This window comes from Phoca vitulina, unplaced genomic scaffold (assembly GCF_004348235.1).
Source record: "Phoca vitulina isolate PV1807 unplaced genomic scaffold, GSC_HSeal_1.0 scaffold1, whole genome shotgun sequence".
Taxonomy (NCBI): domain Eukaryota; kingdom Metazoa; phylum Chordata; class Mammalia; order Carnivora; family Phocidae; genus Phoca; species Phoca vitulina.
Window position 1 is genome coordinate 68169276 of NW_022589704.1, and position 12427 is coordinate 68181702.

At 36.9% G+C, this 12427-nt stretch overlaps 1 protein-coding gene across 5 annotated transcripts in view; it reads left to right on the forward strand.

Moving 5' to 3' along the window:
- KCNH7 (potassium voltage-gated channel subfamily H member 7) overlaps positions 1-12427 on the forward strand; it is a 477325-nt gene that overhangs the window by 450360 nt on the left and 14538 nt on the right. For all 5 annotated transcript variants that reach the window (XM_032409337.1, XM_032409301.1, XM_032409310.1 and 2 more), the window contains 2 exons: positions 2188-2393; positions 4269-4368. In XM_032409337.1, coding sequence (XP_032265228.1) covers positions 2188-2393; positions 4269-4368 — 306 coding nt within the window. The remainder of the gene's footprint in view (positions 1-2187; positions 2394-4268; positions 4369-12427) is intronic.

Genomic DNA, 12427 nt, shown 5'->3' on the forward strand with positions numbered 1-12427 from the left:
ATTGCATTCCTGATCTTAGAATCAGCCTGCCCCAGCTTCTACAGGGAGGTAACAAGCCCTCTCACCTTATAAAAAAGTAATTTTAGAGTATAGTTAAACAGTACACACTGGCTGGCTTAGTTTTTGCTCATTTACAGTGGTGTAAACTAATTAAAATGCAAAGCTCATGCTGAATTTAGTTGAGAGCTTTTCTTTGATAAGATCTATACCGAAGTATTAAAACTATAAAGAATTTCAAGATTCTTTTTTTCTGTCCCCATTTCCATGTAAATCTGCACCTAAAATCCTCACAAATTATGATTATTCATTGCATGTTTGAAGCGAGGTGTTTATTTAAAACAAAGTTAATGTATTCTCTCCCATATCAATTTCTGTCATAGAGATATGATCTCTGATTTCTCCCCATTAAATTCACATTTAAAATAAGAACATTACAGATATTTTTGACCAATTGGAATTTTATTGTTTAAAAGTCTTTGATAGTTTCTATAGTCAGGTATATATAAACTTGTCTATCAAAAACTAACTTAACGGATCCAGAAAGTTGTTTTCTAAATCTGAAAAGAAGCTTCATGATATATGTAAGAAAGTACCATTTTACACTACCATCTTTAAAAGTTATACGATCAGTAATTTATCAGTTATTATTAAGCACGTATTCCATAATTTTTAAGTGCCTTGACATTCAGAGACAGAAAAATCTAAGTGGCTATGACATTCAGGTAAAACATTGGGAGGAGATTAAGCCTACCAAGTGTGAAAAGATTTTGACTGGAGTCAGAATGCAAGGGATTTAATCATGGCTACTCTCTCCCTCCCTTCACCCAACTAAGTAGGTGACCTTGACCCAATCAGTTTACCTCTTTAATCTTCTTTCATAGTCAAAATATTTAGGTAATAAGTAGTAATTTCTTTATGAGGTTATTTTAGGGATTAAGTGAGATAATTCACCTAAGCGTTTGACACAGTGCCTGACACCTACTTAAATCTTAGTAAGCATTTGTTGTTGCTGTCATCATCCTCATTATTGAACAAAGCCTGGAAAAGCAGGTGGCCTGTGGTAGGCAGAAGGGATGAGGAGGACCCCTCAGAAGCCAGATACTGAAATAATTCCAGGTTTGGCAAGAAAGCAAGAAGGACACACTTTTAGAATAAAGGCCATTTGGTAAAAAGGCAAGACTATAAATAAAACTAGATTTATTAAACAATTAGAAAATTCATCAAGGGCAAATCCAAAAGTGGTTACTAAAAGAAGCAAGGTATGTTCAAATTATACCCCTAGTCCTCTTAGTGTTGAAAGCGTTCCACTTAGGGGTGCCTGGGTGGCTCAGTCATTAAGCGTCTGCCTTCAGCTCAGGTCATGATCCCAGGGTCCTGAGATCGAGCCCCGCATCAGGCCCCCTGCTCAGCCAGGAGCCTGCTTCTCCCTCTCCTACTCCCTCTGCTTGTGTTCCTGCTCTCACTATCTCTCTCTGTGTCAAATAAATAAAAAATTAAAAAAAAAAAAAAAAGAAAGCGTTCCACTATACCCCTGTGCCTGGCATCACCCACCCCCTCCCCGAGACCATCCTGAGATAGAAAGTTTGTGAATCTGACTCACTGCCACCTTTTTCATATTCCTGGATTGACAAAATTAGACCACACCCACTATATGGCAAGACCCTTTGCTAGCCATATAGGGCAGAGTAGACTAAAGTCATGTTTGCTGCATTTCTAGAGACCTAGCCAAAGAATCAAAACAGGGAAATAATAGGAATTATACCAGGACCAGTATGTTAAGAGGTAAAATTCCACTCAGCAAACAAACATGACTGAAGCAGTCAGTAGAAGGTACTAGAATTTTGCTGCCCAAGTGTCTGTTGGTCATGGGATCTTCCATTTGAAGTCTTTGGTCCAAGGACTGGTCAGTGGTTCCCTTGTACTTTTAGAAAGAAAATATTAGGGGCACCTGGGTGGCTCAGTCGTTAAGTGTCTGCCTTCGGCTCAGGTCATGATCCCAGCGTCCTGGGATCGAGCCCCGCACCAGGCTCCCTGCTCCACGGGAAGCCTGCTTCTCCCTCTCCCACTCCCCCTGCTTGTGTTCCCTCTCTCGCTGTGTCTCTCTCTGTCAAATAAATAAATAAAATCTTTAAAAAAGAAAGAAAGAAAACATTAAGTTCAGACTCCTTTTACCTCTCTTTTTTTTAGGAAAAAACGATATATTTGGAGAAATGGTTCATCTTTATGCTAAACCTGGAAAGTCTAATGCAGATGTGAGAGCTCTCACATACTGTGACTTGCATAAGATCCAGAGAGAAGACTTGTTAGAAGTTTTGGATATGTATCCCGAGTTTTCCGATCACTTTCTCACAAACCTAGAGTTGACTTTCAACCTAAGACATGAGACTGCAAAGGTATATGTTAATGGTTTGCTTATTTTTGTACTTATGACATTTTATTTTATTCTTGGATTGCCAAAATACTTCTGAAAGATCAAGCCAAATAGAGCAAAACTTTACCGATTCTGAATATTTGGAAGGAAAAGCCAACTTCATGTTGGAATTGCTAAGTTAGAGGGAAGGAATTCAGTCTAATTACTTTCAAATATACTGAATAACTTTAAGGAGGTCAATTAAATTTGACCTTTCAGGAACTCTTAGGTGACACACTGGATTGAAAATAGCCTTGGTTTATACTGAGTGTACCAGTTCTTTGTAAGAAATGGGTGATTCTAGGCTGTTGAAAGTCAACTAGAAGCGCTTATTTTACACAGGGGTTAAAATATTCTCCCAGCTATTATTTATACCACAAACTGGTTAGCAAGGTCTTTTCAATAATAATGAAAAAAACTCATTCAAGCTGAGGTCTGCATTTCACACAATTTCCAAGTCACAGAAGTATAAATTAATCAGGCTTCAACCTGAGTCAAAATTAGTGTAGCCCTTGCATCCCTCACTCTCTTCTACTATAAAAATGTGTCTTTATGACTTATCACTATTCTAAGAATACAGAATTGCAGCCTACAATTTACTGCTAGTTTATTCCTCCCCCTTTTCTCCCCAAACCCCATTATCCCAGCTCTGATTCTAAATAGCTTTTTGCCAGAAACCAAATGTTGGGCTTTTGACACTTCCAAGTTTTCTTTTTTAATGCTAACTAATATGCTCTCTGGGAGAAAAAATCCTCAAGTCAATAGTTAGGTAAAAGGTAGTAGATTTAATTCTCCCAGAGTTACAGTCATTCCCAGCTACTGTGACTGAAGAGGTCTAACAAATACCACCTTCATCCACGTCATACATGTGAGAGGATGAAGCACTCAGGCTGCAACAAGGGTCCTCCCTCCAGAACACTCTGTTCAGGACTGAAAGAGGATAAACTTGTGGGGTCACCAGGGTACCATTTAATAACCTGAAGCATCAGGTTATTAAATTATCAGCTCAGATAATTGCTTCTCTTCAAAATACTAAGAAGTTGAAAAATATCTAGATGATAAGAGGTTCAAGTTATCAAAAGCATATGTTTTTTTATGAATTCAATACCTTATTAAAATCTCATTTTCATGTCACCAACCTCATTCCGATTTTGCCTTGAAAAACAAGGTAACTTCTTTACATAAAAAGTTTAGACAGCGACCAAATAAAACAGGAGCTTCCATTGGTTTTATTTATTTCAGAGCTTCCATTTTTATTACAGAATGATAATATTTTCCAGAGGGTCTCTCTCTGTCAAATAAATAAATATTTCCAGAGGGGAAGGAAGGAGGAACTGGAATACAACAATAGCTCAAAATAATAAAATGCCTAAAGCATAGTGTTCATTGAATTTAACCTTATATTTATTGTTGTGAAATTTGACTTTGCAGTCATTACCATGTATTTAAACAGCACAGCTAGTTATAATTAACTTTTACTTTTTTCTCTGTAGTAATACAGATTCTGCAATTTTTTAATTATTATTTTTATTTTAACTTTACCAAGTTACATAAAATACATTCTACATGAAAGAATATGTTGTCTCTAAATGTTGACAACATTATCCCCAAACACTTCTGACAAATAACTTCTACAACTATGATTTCCTCATCAGATGGTGAAACTACTAGAATTATTCTATCAGTCCATTTTATAATTTAGAGACAACCAGGAAGCCAAGTATTGTAGCTGTTGCCTGCAATCTAATAATTAAGTCTCGAGTGGTTGAAATGATATGAAATTTTGAAGAATTTACTGACGATACATTATGTTCAAATTGAATAATCTTCCATTTTATCTTCATGTCCATTAACAAAGGCTGATCTCTTACTACGATCACAGTCCGTGAATGATTCTGAAGGAGACAACTGTAAACTACGAAGAAGGAAATTCTCATTTGATAGTGAGGGAGACAAAGGTAATTCATTTTATTTCTAAAGTTTAAATGTACAGCATGTGGTTATTAGCTCTTCTTACTAAATGCTCATTTACTACTGATTTCAAGGGTGTTTCATTCAGATTTTAGAAAGGCAAATCTTTTGTTTTTTTCAGGAGCTAATGATAGGGTTACTGTTTGATAGCTCTCAAAGATGTCATTCAGCAAAGCCATCTGAGATCTACAGAGACATCACAGATAGAGATATAGAGTAGGTTAAAAAAAGAAAAAGAGGGGGAAAAAGGAGGCCAATTAATAGCCGTTGAATAGTACACTCTGAGTCCTGAACAGAGTGTTCTGGAGGGAGGACCCTTGTTGCAGCCTAAGTGTTTCATCCTCTCACATGTATAATGTGGATGAAGGTGGTATTTGTTAGACCTCTTCATCCTCACACTCTCTGATGGACTTGCCACTCCTTGTCCTCTCTGGGTTTTTCTGCCCCTCTAACTATTCTTTATGTTTTACTCATGTATTCAACGAATATTTAACATTTCACATTTTTAAAGAACTACTCAATTTCTGAAAAACTAATTGTTTAAAACAGCCCCTAGCTTCCCTAGGAAGGGATGGCACACCCTTTGTAATTTTGAATAAAAATAGCGGATGTGTACTAGAATAACCTCATACCTCAATGGAAACCCAGATGAAGGTACATTTAATTATGCTTGGGCAGATGAGAGAAGGTTTTCCTGAAGAAGTCTCCATTCTTGCCCCAGGCTGATCCAAAAAGCGTTCTAGTCTAAAATTTGGCTCTCAGCAGAACAAGTCCCCTTGTTTTCTTGAATACTCTTCTCTTGGCATCTGTGATACTGCACTCTTCCAATTTTCCTTCTAGGGCTCAGTAATCCCCTGAAGAGAATTACAGGATCATTATCTTCTAAACTAGTTATTAGTTATTAGGATTTCTCAAGGTGTGGCCCTAGGCCTCTTCTCTTCTCATTCTATACGAACATTTTCCTGGGTGATCTCATTTATATTAATTATATTCTCACATAAGAGATGTGAATATTTACATCTTAATCCCAGACCATCTGAGCTCCAATCTCATATATCCAACTGCCTATTAAACCATCAACTTGAAATCTCAAAGGCAGCTCAAAATCAAAATTTCTCAAATTGAACTCATGATGTTCCTCTGGAAACCAGTCTCTTCATCAGTTGCCATGTCTCTAAATGGAACCACCACCCAATCAATTGCACAAACCAGATATCTAGATAGATATCTATCTAGGAGGTGACCTTCTCTCAACTTATCCATCAACTCTGGCAACAGGTCTTGTTATTGCTGCTCCAGTACATCTTCATTTAGTCTTCAAACCAGGTCCCTTCTGGTTCACTTTTCTCCATCTTCTTAGCCACAATTCTGGGCCAAGCTACCCTAATCTGTCACCTGGAATACTGAAAGAGCATCTCAACTCAGCTTCCCACATCCAACCTGCCCCTCTCTCATCTATTCCCTACACTGGACCACTGGTGATCTTTTTTTTTTTTTTCTAAATGCAGTTATGTTTATGTCATGCACATATTTAAAGGACTTCCCCTCTAAGGACTTCCCCTTTCCTCAACAACCCTAACCTGTCCTTCTCGAAGCAGCTCCTCTGTTTTGCAGCACTAATTCCAGTTGTACTTCTGTGTCTATTTGCATCATTTTTTAATCAATGTTGTTTACCCCTAGACTCTAAACTCCATTGAGATGGGAAATATTTAGTCACCTATAACTTCAGTGCTTGTCTCATAGCAAGTATTCAGCAAATATTTGTTGAAAAAGTGAATCAATTAATGAAATAGAATTTGAGCATCTTCCTTTTGATTCTCTTCTTCCTTTTGCCTTCTTCACCCAAGTTCTCTCCTTGGCCCCTTTCACTCTGAATTCTCTCCCTAGGGCAGCTCATCTACTAGCTTCAGCTTACTCTACACTTCAAGTAAACTAAACTGCCCTCTATTCCATGTAAATCATTTCTGTATTTTTGCTTATATCATTCCTTTAATCAGAATTTACCCCCCTATCATCAAATACAGGCACATGCAACCATACCACACCACTTTTTCATCAACCAAAATTACCTTTTTCTTGTCATGGTTAATCTCCAGTGATATATTCAACATAAACTCTTTTTTTAAGAAGTAATTGGCTTTGGAAGCAATTCATGAATTGGGAAGCATCTTATCTAGCAAGTAGAGAGATGCTCCTCAATATGAACTCTTTTCTTGATTTCCCCAAATATATAGATTTTCTTTCTTTTATGAATTCCCACGTCACTTTCCTTTGGTGATACTGTCAAAATCTGCCCTGCACAGTGGTTAATGTTTATTGTCCTTTTTCTCTATCAAACTGCAGATTCCTTTAACAAAGAATGGTTGATACATATTTGTTGAATTGGGCTAATTGTTGAGTCCTCTGGCTGATTACAGAACAATAAACTACTCAAATAGGTGATAATTTATTTCTGAGGTGTCTTTCATTATTCTCTTGGTAACTTTTTCTAAAATCAAAACCATTACTCTCAAGCTGTTCTTCGGTAGGCTTAATCAAAATCCCTTATCCTGAAGTTAATCTCTTATTTTTTTCTGACTGGATATGAAGAACAACTTGAAAATGTTGTCTATACAATAATGTCCCTGGTACACTTGAAGATTTATTTTTATTTTTTTTTCATGAAAATAATGCTTTTAATTATTTTGAGTGAAAAACCTATTTTACCAAATTCAATATAAATCATGTTTCTTAGACAGCAGCTGTTTGCTGGACTTTAGGTAAATCTCCTTTCAATCTTGTTTAGTTTCCTCATTCTCAAGCTAAATAATCTAATGTTTTTATCTCCTGATAAGGCCCTAAGAGCATGTCACAATGTATACTGTGCTCATGCAACTAGACATTTCTATTGATTCTGGAAACTTTTCCTTTAATCACAGACTTAGTCTATGAGACTTATCTTATATAAAGTATAGGTATTTGCCTGCTTGCAGCTCTTTGAAGTTTCGTGGTGTGTCAATGAGTAAGCATGATTTGGGCAATGTGAAGACACAATTAACTCCAGTCATCCAGAACTTGAGAACCTATTCTAGTCTTCAGGACTCCATGGTGCTACAGCAAGTATAAAAATTTGCTGAAAACAATCTAGTCCCCATCGCCCCAATTTAATGTTCTAAAGGCAGAACACTCACTCTATGCATATCTTGATGTAGAATGAATGTATAGGAGAAAAACACATACCTAAGTATAAAGAACAAAGAACTTTCAGAAAATTATTGATGTTAAATGCTATGGGGGTACATAAATTAAAAGCTGCTCATGGGTGCATTGATTATTTTAATTAGTTTAATGCTCATGTGAAACAATATCTTGAAGGCAGACAACCAAGAGTGCTGATGACTGTGAATCACTTAGCAGAGGCATCAAGAACCAGAGAGAACACATGACTGGCTTTGGAGACAGACAAAGGCTGAGTCCTGCACTGCCACTCACTACCTACTCAAGGCACCAGAACTCTTTAGGCTTCAATCCTTACCGCCCCCCACCCCTTCCAATCACGCCAGCTGCACGTCGTTAAGGAGCTTACATTCAAAAAGATACATTTAAAAAGAAAAGGTATATAGAACCTCTGGCAAGTTGACTTGAACAAAATAGAAGTTAATATTTTGGATCATTTATCTCTTAAAATTAATTTGTTGATGAACGTGGCTTGTCCTCATGAGCTTTTCATTTCTTCTGATGAAATAAACCTACTTCTCAACAAGAGAAAGTTGTTAGTTTAGCTGTGAATTTGAGGACATCTTGTTGCTTGTTTGCTTTTTTTTTTAATCTTCAAGTCGTTCTCTTTCCTTCTTCAAATTCTGGACTGGAGGTGCCCCAGAACTCCCCAACTTAACTAAGGTTATTGTAAAAAGAGGTCCTACAGTTCTTGAGACGGAAGTAAAGTCATTGTTTCAGAAAGTGAAGAACAAAAATGATGCTTCAGTGACCTATTTATATATTAGTATAATAGCATGTATAATAACACATGAGATATGCACACATACACACACACACACATATATTTTTTAACCTATAGGGTTTTTTGACCAAATATTTGAAATATTCTACACAACTCTTTCTATGGACAGAAAACACAATATCAAAGTAGCATAGTAGTATGAAGGCTATTGAAGTAAGGAGTAAATATATGCATTGTTAAACTTACTTTTATAGAATAAAAGTGGTTTAATTCTATTAATTTAAGCCTTAAACATGTTGGTATTATACTTTGGCATCTCTTAAGAACATCTTCTTCAATAACAAATAATACTTAGCTTTTAATATCCACTTTAGTGATACATAAGTGTAATTTGCTTTATTTTAATTTTTAAGACAGTTTAAATGTTTTTATCTTGCATTTGTATAGAAAAATGACACTAGTCCCCTTTCAACATTCCTTGAAGCTAGAGAGGAACTAAGGTATTTGAAATCAACTGAAGAAAATTATTTTAGACCTCAATTTTCAATGAAATAACTTTTTTTGAAATGCATCTGGCCCTAAAATGCTCAGCTTATTTCAGCACTGTTACCAGTAGGAAATCCAAAACTCAAATGCTGACAGGGCAGGGCACATTCAGTGCCTCTTTTCAACCAAAATTTGGGTGTATCTGCTGGGTCTGATAAATAAAAATTGTAATTAATCTGAAACAAAAGCTCCATAAAAGGTGGAGTGAGCAAGCATTTGCTCCCAGATTGTTTGAAATAGAAGAATGTTATCATTCTTAAGATGGATGGGTCAACTACTCCATTGGGATACTCTTATCCTGTACTCTTGAATTCAGTCTGAACCCAGAGAGACACCCACAAGGTAAATCACAAATGCTTTAGAATTGTGAGGAGGTGAACTGTCAGCCTCCAGAAACAAGGGATTTGAAAAAAAAAAAAAAGGTTTTCAATCATCTAAATCAGAAAGCAAATTTGAGGTTTAATTAAACAGGAGAAAATTTGTCTTTGTAAAATGATGGTAACAGGAGTGATTAGACAATCTCACCTCCAGCAGAGGGGAAAATGTAAAACTCCCTGACCTTACTGCCCCCAGAATACTATTTCTACATAGAATAAGAATAACATTAAGAAAAAAATTCATATCAAGAAAAAACAGTGCCTCATACTATATAATATCTATCAAATAATTCAGTTTAATTAGAAAAGGGCAGAAATGGAACGGGCCATCAAAATCTAGAGGTACCTGGAGGCTAATTATAATGCATTTTAGCCTAATTTCATGTATTCCCTCAGGCAACCTCCAGCCTAACCCAGAGCAGTTTCCATTTTTAATCCACAAATCGATGGTCATTTCAATTTTCACTTTCTGTGATAGAGTATGAAGCTTTGATTTATCTAATAAGGAATAGAAAAATGTGGCTGCAGGGAGGCTGCATTAAAGAAACTGTCCATGTAGCCTAGGGCCCAGGAAGCAGCAGGCTCATCCTCCAGTGGCAATGAACACAGAAGTAAATGTGGAGTAATTCTCCTTACGAATTGGAAAAGTTCAAGGAAATGAAACTCTTTCTTCTTCTCTCGTGATTCTGCTTTCACCTGGAGTTTTTATTCTAAGATTGAGAGACCATGTATATAAAGTAATTTGCTCCATTTTACAATAGGACGAAATCATAATCCCTCATTCACCACATTTCATGAATATTTGTCCTGAGTTGAAATCAGCAAGTTATGATAATTCAACTTAAAAGTATCTCTTAACTGATGAATTTGTCCCTTAGCATCCAAAATCAAGTCACACTTAGTAAACAAAGACTGAGGCCCAGGCAGTAGGTAGGACAGAACATTTTACTATGTGTGAGGATTGAAAAATCTACAGAGAACTCCTAAGACCTCTCAAGCCAAAAAGACAAAATGGTTGTGTAATTTGTGATGTACATTCATTACAAAGATCCATGTTAGCATTCTCCGTACTTAGATCGGAGGCGTAAGAAGTAATGATTAATTCATTTACATTTGAATGAATATACTGGAGAAGACTCCATGCAAGTGGTTAAAAGGAAGGCATTCTCAGGAAGGTCAGAAGCCTGTGCTGATTCAAATCCCACTGGTGCCCAAACTGCACAAAGGTGTACTCAGGAGCAACAAACTGATGCAATTCTCTGAGCAGGTGTGAGGACAAGTTAGAAAAGTGAAGCTTTTTTTCTTTACACTTACTAGCATAAAATTGGAAACAATTATTTTTTGAGGAATGAAATATGTTTAGAAAATGGGGAATGTAGACCAAATTTTCAAGAGGGAAGAAGTTAAAACCAAAGAAAACAGAGGATGAGATGATAATAATGAACTCTAGAAGTTTAAGGAGGGCTGTGGCAGGGACACTGGAGAGAAAAGGAAATGCTGATCTGAAAATTTATAGCCAATTGGATTAGCGGTTGAGTGGGGAAATGTAAGTGACTCTGAGCAACCAGTGGTGTCCACAGTGCTTGAAACTGGTAGGGGCACCTGGGTGGCTCTGGTGGTTAAGCAACCATCTGACTCTTGGTTTCGGCTCAGGTCATGATCTTTCAGGGTCGTGAGATCCAGCCCTGCCTCGGGCGCGTGCTCTCTGTCTCTCAAAAAAAGAAAAGGAAGGAACGAACGAACGAACGAATGAAAGAACGAACAAACTGGAAAAGTCTGTGATTTTCTCAGCAATGATAAAATCACTGAGCAAGTGTGAAATCTTAAAGAAAATAAATTAAGCAATCGGTTTTTGCTACATTTAACTTTAATTGACAGGACATAAACGAACTCCTTAATAACAATTTCATATAAGCTTGATTTTTTTAAAAGTTTTATTTATTCATTTGAGAGAGAGAGCGCGTGCACGGACGCACAGACACAAGCAGAGGGAGGGGCGGGGGAGAGAGAGAGAGAATCTGAAGCAAACCCCACTGAACTCGAAGCCCCATGCGGAGCTTGATCTCACAGCCCTGAGACCATGACTTGAGCCAAAATCAAGAGTTGGACACTTAACCCATTGAGCCACCCAGGCGCCCCATAAAGTTGATTTTTAAACTCTATTCATTTTTGCCTTGGGCTGTTTTCTGGCTTCTCATATTTTAAATTATGATACATATTTTTTAAATAAGTATTTTAAAAAATAATTGGAAGTTTCTCTGGAGTGGCCTAAGTCAGTTCATTTGGCCTTCTATAAATAATAGACTAAGCACAACCAGGCATAGAGTAGATGGGGACACTATCTTAACCATTTCTCTAGAAAATACTACACCTTCTGGAGTTGTGTTGGTTAGCTATTAGCAGTAACCAGATGGAAAATTATACTGTCTCCCCAGGACACTAATGGAAGTAAGTTCTGGGATTTGTCTTTTGGAGTTTTTCCTGCTGAAATATGTTCTAACGCAACTTTCAGGGCTAAAATTGTCCTGACATTTCAGTATAAAACAGCCAATATGCACTATTGGCTTTAATGTAATTAGGTAAACCCACCTTAATTACTGTATTTAAGCTTTATGTTCTTTGCAGTATGCTACACTACCAAAATGCCTGGAATGCCAAGGCCATGACATACACTGAACTAAGGCTGAAATTCATCCTGTCAGCCTTTACTACAAGGAGGCTTCTGGTTTTGACCTTCGCAACATGTGAATGCCTGCCACACGAGAGGGCATGAGGCTAAAAACAAACAGACGGCATGGTCGTGATATTTTAGAATTGGGACACATTTTTCCCCCTTTTTTCATTTCCTTAAAGAGATAGTGGACCAGAGATTTTAAGAATACAGATGACTGTTGAGCATGTATAAATAAGGTTATAAGTTACAGGTTGTTTTTTTTTTCCTGAGACGGAAACAAACAATGTATTTCATTAAGATAATCTAATGTCCTTTGAATTAAGAAAAAAAATTCTCCATAAATAGCTACATTCTCAATGGGAAAAAGAGAATGAACAACTTTCCTGGTGGTTTTAAATAAAATTATTTTTTTTAAGATTTTATTTATTTATTTGGGGGGGTGGGCACGGGCAGAGGGAGAGGAAGAGAACCCCTGCTGTGGGGCTCCATCCCAGGACCCTGAGATCATG